This window comes from Chelonoidis abingdonii, chromosome 1 (assembly GCF_003597395.2).
Source record: "Chelonoidis abingdonii isolate Lonesome George chromosome 1, CheloAbing_2.0, whole genome shotgun sequence".
NCBI classification, from domain to species: domain Eukaryota; kingdom Metazoa; phylum Chordata; order Testudines; family Testudinidae; genus Chelonoidis; species Chelonoidis abingdonii.
This window is the reverse complement of record NC_133769.1, coordinates 73,628,955-73,649,315: the sequence shown is the minus strand read 5'-3', so window position 1 is coordinate 73,649,315 and position 20,361 is coordinate 73,628,955. Positions and strand designations below refer to the sequence as shown.

Here is a 20,361-nt window from a genome sequence, read left to right as displayed (position 1 = left end):
TCTTGCTTGGAAAATGTTTGAAACAGGTGCAACCTGGAAGCATCTCATAGCCTCCAGAAATGTGTCAAGTCCTCTCTGGTATTCCCAATATACTTGTTATAGCGCAGAGATTTTCCATCCCCATTCTTTCTAACTACAGTTCGAGTTCTTGCCTAATTACATTTTTCACTGTTGAGTAATAAAGATATATGCTGAATTAAAAGTGTGTGTGCGTGTGTGTAGAGAAAGAGAGGAATTATTTTGAAATTGTAAATGATATTTCCCATTACGTAATGAAATGTCTCATTTATTCAGCTACAATAGGCCAATGAATAACAATAGTTATTTTATTTATTAAAGACTTCATCTATCTCAATCTAAAACACGCGGAAAGGCATTTGATGTTACTAAATCTTGTTTTTGGTGGATAAGGCATATGTATAATGTCTTAATTTTTACTTTTAATTAAAGGATGTGTGTTTAGTATAATTGTACTGCACTGAAAGGCTCAGTATTGTGGTGTTTTTGTGTGACCTGATTGTGGCATTAAGTGGCTCCTATAGTGGTGTTTCAGTGGTGGGTGTAACAGGACTGTACTGCACCACGTGGTGTTCCTGTGGCGGGTATCTTAGGAGGACTGTAAGGCACTCATTGGGTGTTTTGGGGCTGTGTATATTTTCTCTGTTTTGCAGTGAGGGAGCGGGACTCCCCGTCTCTGTTCTCCCATGACAGGGTTTGAGGACAGCCACGACTGCAGCGCTTTCTGAACCAGGACAGATCCCGCCGCTAGCCGAGGAGAGGCTGGAGCCCGCAGGGGGCGATACCGACAGGGGAGGAGGAGCCGCAGCACTGCTGGAGCCGCCTCTCATCCTGGGCTCCTTGGCAGCTCCTCTGCGGGTCCGACTCCTTCTTCCTCCTGAAGGGGCAGCAGGCCAGGGGTTCGCAACGGGCTTCGGGCGCGCTCGGCCAAGCCATGGGGGTCTCCGCGCTGCAGCAGGGCATGGTCTCGGTCGTGCTGCTGCTTTGCCTCTTCGTGGCGGTGCCCAGGCTGTTCGGGGGCGGAGGAGGAGCAGGGAAGGCCTTGCGGGGGGGCAAGGCGGGCCCCGGTCGCTACGATCCCTATCCGCCCCCCACAGGTACAGAGTCGTCGCCTGATCCTCCCTTCTGTCCCGGCAGCGGGGGAGACTAGTGGTGCCGGTGGGCCGGCTTTGGGTAACAGTCTGGTTCCCCCCTCCCCCGCACTTGTTCCCCTGGTTGGAGGAGGGGTGGTGGGAGAAAGGGTTATAGACCGCGACCTCTCTTATACTACCCACCCCCGCTTGGGAGGGTAAGCTTATGGGTGTGAGAGATGGCGCTGCCTGGTCTCTCTGCCCCCCCCCCCCCATCCTCTGTCAGGAGGTGCTGGGGAAGGGGGGTGATGCCACAACTTGTTTACCAGGTCTACTCAACAAAATTAAGTCAATCTAATTTACGTTTGTTATTCAGCCACCACAATTATGATCGCTCCTGTGTGTTCAGCTGCTCCATGTATGTGGTGTGGGTCTTCAACACCACCAGGGGTGCTCTGTACCTTTTTATTGCCATTGTAGGCGGCCTGAAGCACCTAGTGTTGATGTAAGCAACTCAGTTATTATACTGATGCTTTATTGACCTGATTACATTGACCTGATTTCTAGGCTGCTTGTGGAGGCGGTGATTGTACTAAATTGGATGTTAGCAAGGCACTTATGTCAGCTGGAGTCAATTAAGTGAAACACTTCCACAGCTAGGTGATGTAAGGCAATTGTGTCAACGCAACCTACAGCGTAGACTAGGCCTTAGCCTTTGCCTCTCTCTTTGTTCAGCTTATCTGTGGCCATATTGGAATTGCTATGTTATTCTTCATGATGTTTTACAGAGCTACCACGTCAGAGGCTAGTTTGAAAAGAATCTTTTGAGGTCAGCTCTAGGATAGTCAAACTTCTAACTTCCTACACTCACACAGTGTTCTGGTGCATAAAATATAGCATAACTATATTTGCAGTCAACAGAATGAAGTCGTGATAAAGAATCACAAAATAGAGATAATAATAAGACACATTTTGTTCATTTAATAGAAAAAGAAGTAACTGGGAGCGTTTCCCCTGTCCTAAAAGCGTGTATGATCGTCTCTCAAAAGCACAGATTTTATTTAGGCTAACAAGACTATTGCTTGCACCACCTGTGTCTCTTTTACCTTTTTTTTCTTCTCATTATTTATTCCAATAATTGGTAAAACAGGATGCAGGGAAGTGTGAAAAGCTGAGTGTACGTCTAAATAAGGAAATCAAATAATGTGGTTGATGGGTAATGTGCTAGTAGTTACTTGCCAAACAGGCATTGGGATGATGTTTGTTTAAACTAATAATCTTATCTGTGCTGAGATTCTAGCTGTTCACTAAAGCCAAATCCTTGTGGTCTAAATTGGTATGGAACGGTGCTAATTTATGCCAGCCAAGGATCGGCCCTATATTTTACTAAAGGCAAGTGGTCCATTTTAATATTTGTAAAAAGCAAACAAAGAGTCCTGTGGGACCTTATAGACTAACAGACTTATTGGAGCATTAAGCTTTGTGGGTGAATACCCCTTCGTCAGATGCAGATATTCGTCAGATTTTAATATTTGCAATTAATTAGATCAATTAACTTCTTGAGACAGACTCTATGATTTGAATAAGTTGAAGGCAGTTTTAAACCAGAAGAATAATATAAACGAGTATATTATTTCTAATAATTCACTGTGAATATCTGAGAATAAAACGGCAATTTATGAGCCTTATATATGTTGTAAATCTTCATGTGCAGTTCAGCAGTGACCCTAAAGCTTAGGAGTACTTGTGGCACCCTTAGAGACTAACAAATTATTTGAGCAGAAGCTTTCGTGGCTAAGTCCCACTTCAATCGATGCCTGTTAGTGAAAATAGAGTGGAAGATGTATATAGTGTACATTACAGAGAAACATGAAACAATGGATTTACCATGCACCACTATAAGGAGCACGTGATCGCGTTAGGCTGAGCTATTATCAGCAGGAGAGAAAAAGCACTGTATTGTAGTAGTAATGAAAATGGCCCATTTCTAACAATTGCAAGGAGATATGAGGAACGAGGGGTGGGAGAGGAGAATAAGCATGCTGGAAATAGTTATACTTTGTGTAATCCTATCCACTGCCAGTCTTTTTCAAGCCTAATTGATGGTGTCAATTTGCAAATTAATTCCCAATCAGCAGTCTCTCGTTGGAGCCTGTTCTTTGAAGTTCTTTTGTATTAATATGCGACTTTTAGGTCTGTAATCAAGTGGGCCAGGGAGATTTGACGTGTTCTCCAACTTGTTTTGAAAAAATGTTTTTATAATTCTTGACATCTGATTTGTGCCATTTATTCTTTTACATAGAGACTGTTCGTTTTTGGCCCCAACGACCATGGTAAGGGAGCATTTGCTGGCATATGACTGGCATATATTCACACGGTAGATTGCAGAGTGAACGAGCCCTGATGCATTGGCTGATGTGTATAGGTCCTATGAATATCCCCTGAAATACGATATGTGGACAGAGTGTGCTAGGGCTATTGTTGCAAGATAGGTTCCTGGGTTAGTGTTTTGTTGGTGTGTGGTTGCCTGGTGTATTTGCTTCAGGTAGGGGGCTGTCTGCAAGCAAGGACTGGCCTGTCTCTCACAGATTGTGAGAATGATGGATCCTCTTCAGGATAGGTTGTAGATCCTTGATGATGCACTGGAGAGGTTTAGTTGGGGCTGAAGATGATGGCTCTGCGCATTCTGTTACTTTCTTCGTTGGGCCTGTCCTGTAGAAGGTGACTTCTGGGTACTACTTCTGGCTCTGTTCAATCTGTTTCTCACTTCAGCAGTTGGTATTGTAGTTGAGAACCGCTTGGTTAAATCATGTTGGTATTGAGCAAATTTCGATTGTATCGTAGACAATGGATCAAGTGTGGGTCTGGATGAAAGCTGGCGCATGTAGTAAGTATAGTGGTCAGTAGTTTCGGTATATGGTGGTGTGTGTTTGGCCATCATTTATTAGTACTGTATTGTCTTAGGAGGCCAACTTCTTGTGTGGTGCAAGGTTACGAGCGGGGGTTGGGGTGCAGCAGGGACTCAGAAGCAGTGGTTTGGGGTGTAGAGGGGTGTGGCAAGGGTTGGGGTGCAGGGCGCAGCAAGGGCTCAGGGCAGGGGGTTCGCCTGCAGGAGGCAGCTCAGGGGGCAGGCTCTGGCCAGCACACCACTCCGGAATTCGCTGGAAACATGGGGAGGAAGGGCACAGGGGTATGTGTTGCCTGTTGCTTCAGGCACCGCCCCCAGCATCTCCCACTGGCTGGGAACCGTGGACCAAAGGTGAGCTGCTGGGAGTGTTGCTTGAACAACATCAACACAACCCCTGTGCCTCCTCCCCCACGTTCTTTCCGCTTCCCGGAGTGGCGTGGGGCAGCGGCAGCAGGCTAACTGTATCGGAGCACCTGAAGGACTTGTTAGGATTTTGGCCTTTAGGAGGTTGGTGACTCGTTTGTCTGCTTGCAAGGCACCAAACGAGGGTGACCTTGGCTCCTCCTGCGGGCAGTGCTCTCTTCTGCCCATTGGAAGATACTGACACTGAAACAGTGCAGATGAATGGGGCCTTTGAGAAGATGTGACCCAGGACCTTGGGGTGTATTTCTGTAACGGGGTCCCTAACAGAGAACTGATGAGATGACTGCGCCTGGCTGTGGCCTCACTTGGTGTCCAAGAGTTTTCTGGTTGATCTCCCAAGGAGAAATAGATTCATGCAGGCTTCCCCCATTCTTGGAATGGAAGAACATATGGGAAAGAGTTGCTTGGTATATGTCCCTCTCTAGGCAGAGTAGGCATTGAGATGCCATTGTTAATAGGCATCAAAAGCATGAGATACATCTTGAATCCTGGAGACCTAAGCTTTTGCTGTCTCTGTTACAGGGGTGGGGAATCGTGTTTAGCCTAAAGGAAACCTACTGTGAAGAGGTTTGGGGTTTTTTTAAGCAGGGGAATAATAATAAGAGTAACAACTAACTGATTAATTAAAAAAAACAAAAACAAAAAAACCATGGGTTCTCAGAGCTCGTGCTCCAGCCCAAGCCTGAACATCTACAACTGCGTTTTGTAGCCTGCAGCATGAGATCTCAAGGCCCACGAATCAGCTGACATAGGCAGCAGTGATGTTTTATTGCATGGTAAATATACCCCTGTGTGAATCTTTGAGGGTGTGAGGACCTCTGGGCTCAAAGACGCTGCTGTGCCAAAAGAATCTGGTCTCAACATATGGGGATATGGCATACCAAGAATGAATCCATTGTGGGCAATTCGACTTGAAGAACTTTCTCTTAGCTATATCCAGAGGGGTAGCCGTGTTAGTCTGGATCTGTAAAAGCAGCAAAGAATCCTGTGGCACCTTATAGACTAACAGACGTTTTGGAGCATGAGTTTTTGTGGGTGAATACCCACTTCGTCAGATGCATGTAGTCTACATGAATCTGACGAAGCGCGTATTCACCCACGAAAGCTCATGCTCCAAAACGTCTGTTAGTCTATAAGGTGCCCCAGGATTCTTTGCTGCTTTCTCTTACTAGGTGCCTCTGAATCCCTTTTGGAGGTTTGACAATTACATCTTAATTTGGTCATCATCCCTCTGGCCAAGAAGAACTAAAGAACAGAACATCTTTTATAGCTCTTCAACCCTGATAATTAATGTTAGGGGTTTCCACTGAACTTCAAGAGATCCCTGCTGCATCTGAGTATGTTCCATGTCCAATTACTGAAGATGAGTTGGCTGCAGGATGGATAAAAATCAATACTTATTTTTAAAATTTAAATTACATTTTTTAAAAATTATTCAAAATTAAATTTGAGATTGACAACCTGTGTTAAGACCTGAACTTATTATAAGCTTTAAAACCATTTAAATTAAATTTAAATTATTCAAATTTAAAGAGTCAAACTGCTGAAATGTTGGAAGTCATTGGCTAGGCACCTGGAATCAGAGTTTGCTGAAGTGCTAAACTACCTTTTGACAGCAGTAGTCTCTTCTTCAGATGTAGAGAGACCACTCCATTTCAGTTTATTCATGTAATTCATTTAAATGACTAATCCATTCAAAACTGAGTTGCTGATTGGCAGCTGAAAAAGCAGGAGAGCTTGTTTTTTCTCTTCAAATCTATGAATAAAATCGGGATGTGATCTACTAGTTTTAAAATCTTGGAGTACATGATGACCAGAAACAATTGGAACTATAGCTAATACTTCCTTTATTTAATAAATACGTTAGTTTGAAATGTAAAATATATCTTGATAAACTTTTTTTCTTGCCTATCAGTGAATTTAAGATGGGTTTTAGTTAACAAAAAACACGAAACCCCACCATTTTAAAGTTATCTTTAATTCCAGTTTCCATCTACGTGCAGCTGGAAAAAATCTCAAGCAACATATGAATCATTTAGTAAATAAGATGCCATAATTAAAATAAAAAATAAGAATCTGACTAAATCTCTTAAGCTATATAATTAAATATAGCATTTCCTCTTTGTGAGCAAGAAGTACCACCAAACTTAAAGACTATATTTAATTACAAATCGATATATTGACCAACCAATGAGGTTCAACTTTTCATTAGAAGGACTAAAAAGTGCAGATGCAAAATGAGATTAATATTCTTTATTTAAATAAAGATTTCCAGCTTGCTGATTTAAATCCTAATCAAAATCAGTGAGTTAAATCAAGTCATCCTGTTTGACTGGACGCCAGGATCTGGCCCGCAGTTCCTGTGCATTACCTCCTGGAGCCAATGTTTGGTATAATAACAAAGTAAAATGAACTCAGTTCCCTATGCCAGTTCAGAATATATCCAAACTCTGACCCATACGTTAGGTAACACCCTTGCGCATCTTGAATGTTTGGCTAGTAAATCATGCTGCCTATTTTCCCATTGGTTATGTATGCAAAAGAAAGAAGACAGAAGAAAGTGCTTTAACTTGTCCGTGTGTGTTTCAAAGGTCGCAGAAGTCATGGATTCTGGAACAGCTCTGCATCCAGCTGCTTGGGCGGCCCCCAGCCAACTGCAGAGGCCGCTGTTGGAGTGGTGTCCCTGCCTCCCAGCAGCAGCAAGCAGCATGCACTGCTGCCCCTCCTCCCCCCCCCCGATTTTAATCATGGATATTTTAGTAAAAGCCTCAGACAGATCACTGATCGTGAATTTTGTTTATTGCCTGTGGACTGGTCGTGACTTTCACTAAAAATACTCATGACTAAAGCAAAGCCTTAGCCAGAGGACTACACAAGATGATGATCTAAACAAAGTCTAACTAATAACCATAAATGGCTTTTAAAACAAAAAAAAAAGATGTAAAGTAACTTAATGTTTTAAAACAAATAAATCTGAAATAGGTACAAATGGTATACTGAGCACAAGTTAAAACAACAAAAATAAAGACAACTATAATGGGGAAAATAATTAGGTGAAGGAAAATATGTATTTAAAATATTATTGCATGGTATTTTTTCCATATACCTTCCCTTTGGTTTAAGACTAAATTCTGTCATCCATATGTAGGAAAGAATCTAGTGACTTTGGACGCTGTATTAAAAATACGTGTGTTCTATAAAAGCAGGCTTTCTCATTTTGAACACTGATCCATTAATCAGAGCTATGCCAAAAGTTCGATATACTAACCAAAATCTGCCTGGTCGATGTTAAAAACAAATGGCCCAAGAGTTCATATGTGTTCAAATGTGTTTGGCTACCTGCAAGTGTTGTCTTAAACTCTAGCCTATCTGTTATCCATGAACTTGATGAGGTAGCGTTGTGTTGTCTTGAGTCGTCTGCATTAGGGTAGTAGCTCTTGTGATATCTTTATATGGTACACCAGCTCTACTTCATGTCCAAAGAACAATGATGTAAAACTGATCAAATTGAGATGCTGCAAACTGATTAATATGACAGAACTTGAAAGGTTGTAAGAGACCACTCCACTGAAGAGCCGATATAATCTAATTAAATTCCAGTTCATCATTAGAGGTCTGAACGTTTTGGAGAGGCTTGGAATTTAAGATCATTCTAAACCTTAATCATTCTCACATAGACATTTCTAGATTGCAAAATATCAGGGTTGGGGTCTTCCTTGCATCTAAGTCATATTCTTCTTGACTTAAAATCCATATCAAAACCACTCTCTCCACGTAAAGGAATCTACTTAGTAATCTCTCCTTTACTGTGACAAAATGCAAGTCTATTTTTGTTAAGGCTTGAATCCCACTTGTTGTACATCACTGGACACGCTGTCTTGAGTAAGATAATACCACGGAGTGTGTTTTTAAAGTACCTTATCACTGCCTTGAAGTGGTTGAATGAAACAAGTTCACATCTCTGGAAAATAGGCACGTTCAAAGGCAGCAAATATATGGCTATAGGCTAGCAACTATTGGCAGAAATAGTAAGCTTACTATGATCACATGAGAACTGGCTGTAATTAGTTCTTCATCTCACTAGAAATCCTCAGCTGTGTTGGTGTTCAGCATATTAGAGTTGTAGCTCAAGTGCCACCACAGTTAAGAATGCATTTACTTATTCGGTGCGGGGGGAAGAACACGTGTATCGAACTCATGCTTTTTGGTCTTAAGGGATATATTTGTTAGCCATGTACGATTACTAAAATTCATTGCCATTCTAGATCAATGGTATTTGGAGGCAGATTTTCATGCTCAATACTATTCTTGCTCCCTCATTCAAATTTCAAAGATACTATTTTGAAACTTCAGACTGTGTGTTGATTCAGCATCAGTAGGACATCTAATTAGATATATTTAATGTTGGAAAATGTGTGCTGCACATGTGTAATACTATACTTTCCACAAATATTAACTCTACTGAGTATGACACTCTTACACGTGTAAGAGCATTCATAATAACACTAAACCTAGAGCTAAAACCTGTATTTACATGCAATCTGGTCTGAATGTTCTGCTCAGACAGGAAACATTAAATTTCTGTCTAAAGGTAGATAATACTGAAATCAAAGCTCTTATAGGAAAAATTACTGAAAGTTTGATGCTAAAATAAAAGCAGTTCCGTAGGTTGAGTTCAATGCTAGAATATTGTATATTTTAATGTCAGTGATATGGTTTATCTAACTTAACTGCAGTTTGCAATTACTGCTAGATTTTTTCATGTTTTATTGAGTACTTTGAAGAAAGAGTATCTTACTTGAGAATTTTTTAAATATACCCTTACTGTGCATATGTGAAAGGTGGTCTTGTAACCTTGTATTGCTGTTCTGTAGAGCTTTCAGTAACACAATATTAAGAAATGGTGAACTACAAGGAGGAAAATCTCAGAACATCATATTGAAATTAACTACAAGGCTAAACTTTTTTCTTTTAAAATATTCATTGCAGTGCCTCTGAGAGAGTTCATCAGTCTCATCTGAATCAGGAAGTTTCAAAGTAAACATACCAAAGCTTTCAACAGATGAGGAACGTAATGGAAAGGACAGGAAGAGTGAGAGAACTAAGGCAGTGGCAAGACTTAGCGTTTACCCTCAGCCTGTATGCGATGTGTGGGTGTTGGCAGCATACAAATTCCTAAAGTAATATTAAATATCTTAACCATAGAGTGAGAGATGGTAAGACCTAACAGGCTCGTTTGTTTCTCCCTGTGTCCATGCAGATTGTTCTTTAACCACCACTTGGTTTTTGCCTAGTGGTTTCAAAGATGAGCTGTAAAGTAACACTGTGCTGTTTACTGCTTTTTTTTTGGTGTATGAAGACTTCTAACTCTCTTTTTCCTCTTGTCTTGTACATTTCAATCAAGATCCTAACTTCCGTCTGGGCTTGGACAACATTGGCGATTCAGCCTCATACAACAGTGCTATCATAACTAAACAGCGGCTCAGTCTCTCTTCCCCGTGCAGAACATGTCCCCTGCATTCTCTTTATCCCTGCAGAAAAATGGTTTCTGGGGGAAGCCAAAGAGAAGCTGCACAGTGCTTGCGCACTCCTCCTTGCAGTGGGAACATCTGCCAAGTATCTGGAGCAGCTCAGGGAGAGAGTCCCTGTGGGAGGAAAGGTGTTGTGTGTGGTGTGTGGTGTGGGGTGTGCGCGTTGCGCCACGGAATAGCCCGCTGGCAGAGGAGGAGGACAATGATGGAGATGGAGTTTCCCCTCTGGGGGGTCTGGATGCAGGGGGTGAGGCTTAGTGGGTAGGGAGTTCTGCATGTGGGAGAGTGAGGCTTGGTGGGGGGTTTGGGGTGAGTCTAGATGTGTGGGGGTTGGTCAGACAGGGGGAGCAGCTCCTTGTACAGGGAGCCATCCACCCCACTTCTTAGCCTCACTGTTCTTCCATGAGGGGAGGGGTCCTGTATGGGGAGCTGTTCCACATGTCTGCCCAACCCCTGTGCACCTGGTCCAGCCTGTGCACCCAGCCCCCCTGCCTCGGGAGCCCCCCACTGAGCCTCTCCTGAAGTCCCACCCTTCCAACCCTCACCCCTGCATCAGGAGCCCCCTCAGTCTGACTTCCCTGCACCCAGAACCCCCACACCCCTTTAAACCTCACCCACTGCATCGGTAGCCCCCCACACCTGGCCCCCTACTCCAGCATGCAGACCACCCTCCCCGTGCTGAGCCCTAACCATCTTTACCTGTACTCCCCTGCACCCAGAACCCCTCAATTAGTCCCTGTGCATACAGATTGCCTCTGCACCTGAATCTCCCACAGGGCTGCCTGCTTCTGAATTGCACCTGGTACTCTTGAGGGAATTCTTCACCTAAAACTAAAAATTCTGTGTCTAAAAACTTTAATTTCTGCAAAATTCTGATGTTTTATTTCTCAAAATAACACAATAACAACAATATAATCACACCATTTTCAGTTATTTTGGTAATTTATTTCAAAATACTTGTCAGAAAATAATTGAAAATGGTGTGATTATAGTGTTGTTGCCATGTTGTTTAGACAAATAAAATAGGTAGAATTTTTTTTTGATGCAAAATCTTTCTCAGGAGTAAATCTACCTGCTCTGTTTTAGGACATGTCAGAAGGATCTAAAGGTACCTAATTCATGTAACGAGGTACCTTCTAGAGCATACTAGCAGCATTGTATAGACACACCCTGAAATCTATAGCAGTAGGAGAAGTCTAGATTCTTTTTATTTTATATTTTTTATCCCAACAGTTATGCTGCAACAGTGGGGAATTTTTGTTTAAAAAACATAACACCACATCTATTTTTAGTGCTGAAAGAGAAGTAGAAATCCAGTTTTCTAGCGAAGTGAGGTCCTGATATTTATTTGCATTGTGTTAGCTACTAAGGTCTCCAGTCCTAGAACTGGACAACAGCATTCTGGGCACTATACAAACACATAATAAAATAACAGACTCAGCTTTTCTGAGGCGATTACAGTCTAAATGAGACCAGAGACTACAGGTGGGTACAACAAGCAAGGGACATAAGGTAATGAGTCAAAACTGGTCAGCATGAAAAAAGTAGTTGTCACATTACACCAGCTGCCTGACTGCTGTGGAAGTTTCTGTTGTGGGCATCATGACAGAGGAGAGTTTTAAGGAGGCTGATCAGCTGGCCTTGTGGGTGTTTATGGGGAATCTCCTCCCATGCATAAGGAGCAATATGGGAGAGAGCGTGAAGGTGCTTGTTTGTAACCCATTTGTTAAATTTTACAAAGACTACTGTCATTTCAGCAGCATCCACTTTGGCAGTTGACATCTTCATGTCTATAGGAGATAATGGAGGACAGGCCTCAAAAGTACTTCTGGGGAATTCTGCGCCACTGCACACGTGCAGAATTAATGCCCCCCACAGATATTTTTTTTCTCTGCAGAAAATAGATTCTGCTGGAGAGGTGCTTCAGTTACACCTTTTACCCACCAGGGGCTGCTGTGATGCCAGAACAGAGGGCAATTGGCTCAGGGGCTGGAGCAGCCAGCTGCAGATAGGGAGAAGGGGAGACACTTTATTCCTCACAGTGCCCCATCAACAGGGCCAGGTGAGGAGACACAGGGTATTGGGGGGACAGACAGAGTGGGGCACAAGGCGGCTGTGGGTCACATAGACTGGGGTTCTGAAGGGCAGGAGGACAGACTGGGGTGGGGGCACAGGAGTTGTGGGTTGACAGCATTGAGCCAAGATCTGAATGGGAGTGGGGGTCCAGGGTGATTAGGGCCAGGGGAAGTGGGACTTGTTTGCTGTGAGGAGAGGGAGGAATGCAAAGGGGGCTGACATAGTCAAAGCAGTGAGCCATGAAAACTATTTTTGCAGCAATATAAGTAGAGCAGACTGCATTTCTCAAAGCTGGAAAAGAAGAGGTAGTGGTAGTTGAGACTCAGGATGAGGGCCTATGCTACAAGAGACTTAACTGTATGGTTGGAGAGAGAAGGTCATTGCTAGAGGTTGCTTATCCAATATAAAAAGAAAAACCTTCCCCCCAACGCAATTTGCCTTTTAAATGCCCCAGATATATTTGAGTTTTCCCCAAGAAAAATGGTGGAAGCCTTAGGTATAGATAGGGCTTCCACCATTTTTCTTGGAGAATTCCAGGGCCCGAAAGGCCTGATCAAGAACATTTTTCCTGATATTCAGCATACATTTTTAAAATAATGTTATCATGCCTAATGAGATTTCTCTCTACCACTCTATATGCTGGCATTCTTCAGCATCCTTGGTGTTTATACTGTTCGCATTCTTGGAGACTGTCATCACTTAGTTAAATATTGAGCTTTATTAACATACTGTAGTTGATGCAGTTAGCATACATTGATATGTTCAGAAACTTGAGTCTTAATTGTCTTGCATAATTATATGGTCTAGGACAGGGGTCAGCAACCTACAGCATGCGTGCCAAGGCGGCACGCAAGCTGATTTTTAGTGGCACTCTGCTGCCGGCCTGGCTTTCATCTGTAAATGGCTTTCCATTTTTTGCAATGCACTGTGCAATCTTGTAACTTCCTTCTGTATCTTTGGCTGTAACACCTTCTCTAATTTCAGTTGCTGATGATTTATGACATGCAGGAGACCAGGCTAAATAAGCTGGTGGTCCTGTCCAGCCCTGGACTCCCTGGCTTATCTGGCCGCCATCATTGCAGTAGCTGAGCAATTTGCTATTTTTAAGACACTTACCCTCCCAGCAGCCATGCAGGGCAGGGCAGTTGTTCCCATTGTACAGAGGGAAAACTAAGGCACAAAGGAGATATCCACACCGTGATAAACTCGCTGCACCAAGTCTCAGCCTAGGTCGACTGACTCAGGCTTGCAGGGCTAAAATTAGCAATGTAGATGCTGCGAGACCCTTTCTGGGATCTCAGAGCCTAAACATCTACAGCACTCTTTTCAGCCCCGTGAGCCAGAGCCAGCTGCTGCCTGTTTATTGCAGCACAGACATATTGAAACAGGCTGAGTGACTGGCCCAAAGTCGCACAGGAAGCCTGTAGCAGAGGAAGGCAGGGGTGGTGAGTTGTATGGGCCTGTGGTGCCCGGGCTCCAGGAATACTCAGGGCCTAGCTCCACCAATATTCGGAGAGGTCAGCAACTGATCACTCGGAAGCCTATGTGCAGCTTAAAGTATCCAAATATGTGCCAGACATTGGAAAACTCAGCAAGGAAAAGCAAGGCCAAGGATCACACTAAATTGATAAGATCTGCATTTTAATTTAATTTTAAATGAAGCTTCTTAAATATCTTAAAAACCTTATTTACTTTACATACAACTATAGTTTAGTTGTATAATATAGACTTGTAGAGAGAGAGCTTCTAAAAACATTAAAACGTATTACTGGCACGCAAAACCTTTAAATTAGAGTGAATAAATAAGACTTGGCACGCCACTTCTGAAAGGTTGCCGACCCCTGGTCTAGGAGGTTACGTTTCTGAAGGTTTTTGTGGTTAAATATAAATTGAAGATGTTAATGTGTCTGCTAAAACAAATTCCCCTTAATAGCAAATTCACCAATTCAACAGCCTTATAGCAATTTTCATGCATTGTTCATATAGTGACATGAGAAATTCTGTAAACTGTTTTGACTAAAATGTGGCACCTAGTTTAAGATTGCACTGTAGATCAGTTTTTTTTTTTTTTCTATGTGCTTACAATGACATATTTGAGGTAGAAGTCAAAATATTGTGCATTGATGAACATATGTAAGATCTTGAACATAGTTTTATATACACAGCTTTGTTATCCTTGGCTTGTTTTCTGGTAGCCTTGCAATAAATTGTCTCATTTGGAAGTGGGTACTTCTGGTGAGATTATATGAAACAAATAAAATTTTGTTTTATATAATGTATCTGCTGAAAGCAACAGGACACCTGCTATATTAGCAAAACTAGAGTGATTTGGATAAACATTTTATGGATATTATTTCACAAATGTTAAAATGTCACTTTTGGCAAAAAGCTTTGGATAGTTTCAGTGAGAGCTTTGCTGCATTTAACTTTAGTTTGAGGAGTGGGAGGGGGGATCAAGGGTGAATGAAAATATCACAAAGTAAATAGTAGCTGAAACTTTTTTAATACATTTAGATGCTTAAATAAGGTTTCTATCTTCTAAAACACGTGTTAAGCTATTATATTATCTTAAGAATAACTTCATTTTTTTTCTTTAAGATGAAATCTCAAGGAGGAAGCTCTTCCAACAAAGAGAAAAATACAGAAGAAGATAAGGCAAAAGAAACAGGCAAGGCATCAGTTCAGAACAGGCATCATTGCAAACTGCTTAGTTTTTCCTTCTAAAACTCCCCCCATAAACATTCATTGATAGGTTGCAGAACAAAATCCAATCCCTTAGTTTATTAAAATGCTTTGAAGAACATTAGCAAGACTATTAATTTAAAATTAGGTGTTTGGGTATGCGATAGGCATAGAGCAATGCTCAGTAGTGGCAAATTTAGAATCCTAGAAATGTGGGGCTGGAAGGGACTCGAAGCAGCTGTCTAGCCCACTCACTGTGCTGAGGCAGCACCAAGTATACCTAGATCATACTGACAGGTGCTTGTCCAGCCTGTTCCTAAAAGCCTCCAATGGTAGGGATTTCAGTCTTCCTTGGAAGCCTAGTCCAGAGCTTACTATCCTTTTTAGTGACATTGTTTTTCTTAATATCCAACCTAAATCTTCATTGCTGCAGATTAAACAATTTACTTCTTGTCCTGCCTTGAGTGGACATGGAGAACAATTCATCACTGTCCTCTTTATAACAGCCCTTAATATATTTGAAGACAGAAGGCCCCCCTCAGCTTTCTTTTCTCAAGACTAAATATGTCCTGTTAACTTTCCTTATAGCTCTGGTTTTCTAAACTACTTCTTATCCTTTTTGTTGCTTTCCTCAGACTCTATCTTGTCCACATATTTCTTAGTGTGGTGCCCATACGGGATACAATATTTTAGCTGAGGCCTACCATTGCTAACTAGAGTGGGACAATTACCTCCTGTGTTACATACACCACTTCTTAATACATCCCAGAATGATGATAGACTTTCTTGAAACTGATTCACATTGTTGGCTCATATTCAATTTATGATCTACTATAATGGCCTTATCCTCTTCTGCAATACTACTGCCTAGCAAGTTATTTCCCAATTTGTGTTCACATATTTGATTTTTTCCTTCCGAAGTGCAGTACTTGTCTTTATTGAATTTCATCTTGTTGATTCCAGACCAATTCTTCAATTTTGTTTTTAATTCTAATCCTGTCCTTCAAAATGTTTGACATCAAGCTGGGAGGAGTTTCATCCTCAGACTTTACAAGGATGTTCTCCACTTTATTCAAAGTCATTAATGGAAATATTGAATTGTAATAGACCCAGGACTGACCCCTGAGGGACTCCATTAGATACACCCTCCCGGTTTGCCAGTGAACTAACTGTTGATAACTACTGTTTGAGAATGGCCTTTCAACCAGCTGTGCATCCCCCTATAGTAATTTTTTCTAGACTACATTTCCTTAGTTTGCTTATTAGACTGTCATGTAGGACTGTCAAAAGCTTTACTAACATCAGGATCTATCACACATACTTCTTCACCCCAACCAGTGGGCCAGTAACCCTATCAAAGAAGGAGCCTGTCAGGATTTATTTTTGATGAATCCATGTGGGCTATTACATGAAACCCTATTATCCTGTAGGCACTTACAAATTGATTGTTTAATTTGTTCCAGTATTTTTCCAAGTATCAAAGCTAGGCTGACTAGTCTCTCATGTCCTGAGTCCTGTTTGTTCCTCTTTTTAAAGATATGTACTATGTTTGCTGTTTTCCAGGCTTCTGAGACCTTACCCGTCTTCCATGAGTTTTTGAAGATAGTTCCAAATGGTTCTGAGATTGCTATGTCTAGTTCCTTAGGGTAAACTTTGTCAGGCTCTGCCATCTTGAATGCATCTAATTTATCTAAATATTCTCTAACTTGTTCCTTCCCTCTTATTGTTAATATTGTGTTAAGCATTTGGTCACAGTTAACCTTTTTATGGAAGACTTAAGCAAAACAAGCATTAAACACCTCAGCCTTCTTGATGTCACTATTGTTAGATTTCCTTCTCCCGCTAAACAGCGGACCAATGCTTTCTTTTACTCCTAATATATTTCTGGACCCTATTCATATTGCCTTTTGTTTCTTGGTAGGTGTAACACATTGTGTTTTAGCAGTTCTGATTTTTGTCTCTATATGCTTATGCTATTCTTTTGTGTTCATCCTTAACAATTTGCCCATGTTTCCACATTTTTAGAATTCCTTTTTTTCATTTTTCAGGTCATTAAGGAGCTATTTGTGTGCCTTTTACACACGGTCAAAATGCTGAGGGCATGACTTGTTTTTGGTTGGCTCGTTCTGTTAAGCAATGAGGACCCACCATACACTTAGAATAACTTGCTGTAACAGGACACTCTTGGTTGATAAATGCAAAGTAATGCACACTGGAAAACCTAATCCCAATTGTACATACAAAACAATGGGATCTAAATTAGCTATTGCCACTTAAGAGATCTGGAATCATTGTGGCTAGTTTTGTGAAAACATCCACTCAGTGCAAAGTGGCGGTCAAAAAGCTAACCATGTTAGGAATAATTAGGAAAAGGATAGATAAGAAGACACTAAATGTCATAATACCACTATATAAATCCATGGTATGCCCATACCTTGAATACTGCACGCAGATGTGGTCACTCCATCTCAAAGATATATTAGAATTGGAAAAAGTACAGAAAAGGGCAACAAAAATGATTAGGCCTATGGAACAACTTCCATATGAGATGAAATTAATAAGACTGACATTTCAGATTGGAAAAGAGGAGATGAAGGGGGAATATGATAGAGGTCTATAAAATCATGACTGGTGTGCAAAAAGTCATTAGTCAATTTACTTCCCCCTCATTTTTCTGATAACTGGAGTTTACTTTTTCTGAACTCCAGTTGCTCCTTTTTTTGGTAAGATAGTGCCAAGAGCTGAGCAACTTTTACACACAGTCACTCCAAAGTTTTACAGAGAAGGGGTTACTTTATTTCTTTTTGATAATGTCTGCCTAACCAAAAACATAATTTGGCTTTTATTTCTTTGCTGCCATTTTGCAGTGCAAACACATGTCTAATACTCTGTCTTCTCTTCTAGAACATCAGCTTTTGGAACTGGAGCAGCATCTAGCACAGACAGAGAAAATTTTAAATTCTTTATTGACTCAGTTAGACCCGCTGTCCAACTGGTGAGTAATTTCAGGATAAGGAATACAGGTTGTGCCTTAAATAAAATTATACTAATTGACCCCAACTTTTTAGGGAGTTACAAATATCTCAAAAGATCATCTTATTTATGAGGTGAAAGGTACCAAGAAACTTTGTTTGTTATATAGCATTTGTATTCTGTACAGACAGTAGCCAACACTGCAGATTTAAACAGGCATTACTACACACAGCTCCCTTGTTGACATACAGATGTAAGCAGCATAGTAATGGGATGATAATACTGCAAAGTCATATTTTTCCACATTCAAAACACCCCATGTAAAACATTTTCACCAATTTTGCTTCAGTTCTTTAGAAACAATACTATTACCTTAAGTACTAAGTAAAATTCCTGGTTTCTCAAATGATTTTTAATAAAGATTATGGGAAGCCCAGTTGTAGAAAAACTGATCTTAATTGAAACTTCATACAGATTCTGAGGAAGGAGAAATGAGTATAGTTTTTAGTGAAATCTCTTCTAAATACACTGTAAACCTAAATAGCATTTGAAATTCTTTGCTGGGGATTGGATGGCTCATGAATGTTAACATAATATAGAGTTTCTTCCCCTTCCTATCATGGGTAGTGACCAAAAGTAACTACCATTTGACAGCTACCATATTTGGCCTTTATGAACTTATCTTATTTGGTTTAGGTGGCCATGAATGTATATCATAGGGACTGATCATACTTTCTGATACATTGGTAGTCTCAGTAGAAAACTAGGGAATAGCTAACGAGCTACTTATACTTCTAGAAAAGTACCGTCCCTGAAATAGGGTTGAGGCACACTAATTGGGAGTGTTGTAAATCAGCAATCAAGAGTACTCAGTTCACACACAAATAGGGACCATGTGTTGATCTGACACCTTTCATGAAAACTACATTATTAAATTAAAACAAATGTATTACCTTGGTGCTGTTCTTGAACTTAATAACTTTCACTACATTATTAAATTTAATAGGTTGAAACTCCGTATTAAATCAGAAAATTAAATGACAAACTTGCAGCTGGTTAATACTCTAACAGCAATCTCTTCAAAACAAAACATCTTGATAACACTCTTTTATCTAAGCTGTAATGTTCTCTTTGAGGTCTTATTTAGCCAAGTTGTCTAGAATAGCTTTCATTGTTAATTCCATCTTTCAGTGGGAACGTCAACTGGAACACCCATCAGAAAAATTCAGTAATGAAATCAGCCAGTAGCCATATTTCAGTTTTTTTTGCTTTTTTTCCTCAATCTTCAGAGAAAATGTAGTGATGGTTGCCAACAAGTTTTAAAACTGGTTTTAGTCACTCATCCAACCATGTGATAGTAGTAATTCACCTGGAAAAAATAGTTTTATCTGTTCTGGAGTCAGAATAATATTTTTGGTGCAATTTTGACAAGTATTCATTTCCAGTTGTAGCTCAGGTGAACCTTCAGCTTCTTGTCTCTTCATTTCAGTGTTAATGCTTTGGCTTGTGAACAGAAAGATGAAATAATGACACAGCTCCAGTCCATTAGACAGCTGATGAAGGAAAGTGGATTGGATAAATCAGAGATGAAACCAAAAGGTACTTCTAGTTTTCAGTCAATGTTGTAGATCCTTATTACAGTAAATCAGTGTTTAGCTTACTTAAGTTGTAAAGAATTGAATGTTCAATTCATATATCCTGGGTGCAATATGGTTCTTACTTCCAGACTGGTGGATATTATCAGATGGTATTTTAAAATCTTATTTTTTGCCACTAGTTGTGTATAAAAGTAGCAGCTCACTTCTTACCTGACAGGTACCTAGTTACAAATTGAGATGTTGGATCTTTAGAGGTGGGAGCACAGCTCAGTCCTACCAGAATACACTGCTGTATTTAGGGCCAGAAGTCCTTTGCTGCTTTATTAGTGAGATTGGAATTGACTGAATGCATCGTGAGCTCTCAACCTCAATATGCTGCTAATGCATTAGTCAGACTTTTTGGAGGAATTAAACTGAAACTTCTAAAAATGACTTCTGAGACTGAGAACCCTAACACTAATCTTAAATCTTCATTTTCTTTTTTTGTAAACTAAGATGTTAATCGCACGTGTAATGAGAAACTTGAAGATCTCATTCAGTCATTTGGCAAACACACTCAGGAAAAAGCAGATGACAATGAAGATCATAGTATTGAAGATCTGCTTGAAGATACTGATGGTTGTTCCAGAAAGGAAGAGCATGAACTATGTGACTGTGAATTCACACTTAGTCAGTTGATTGAGCCAAAGGTGATAGAAGTTCAAGAAATAATAAATAGAGAGATACTGGAACTAGAAGAGACTGAATTAAGGAGGCGTAATAAATATGAATTAAATATGCATATATAATGTTCAAAATTAAAGAATTGTTGCACATAACATTGTATGCACTTTTAAAATATACTGTCACTGCTATATGCTTTAAAAGTAGAGGTGAAATCTTGCCCCACTGAAGTCAATGGAGTTCTGCAATTGACTTCAGTGGGTGACAGGCTTTAACCCAGAATGTTTACACACACAGTTCTATTTATTTTTTCCTATAGAAAATATTTCCGTACTATCTGTATGTAATACACTGAAATTACACATGGTGCTTCACTAAAGCATCAGGATTTCTTAATACAGTATTTGTTTTCATACCTA

The 20,361-nt window shown here is 40.6% G+C and overlaps 1 protein-coding gene across 1 annotated transcript; it reads left to right on the top strand.

Moving 5' to 3' along the window:
* The first annotated feature begins 862 nt into the window (after positions 1-862).
* On the top strand, positions 863-20,097 carry CCDC107 (coiled-coil domain containing 107). The gene is made up of 5 exons (XM_032790809.2): positions 863-1,115; positions 14,625-14,694; positions 17,613-17,703; positions 19,171-19,280; positions 19,775-20,097. The coding sequence occupies exons 2-5, from the start codon at positions 14,625-14,627 to the stop codon at positions 20,065-20,067; spliced, it is 564 nt and encodes a 187-aa protein (XP_032646700.1). The 5' UTR covers positions 863-1,115; the 3' UTR covers positions 20,068-20,097.
* Positions 20,098-20,361: the final 264 nt, after the last annotated feature.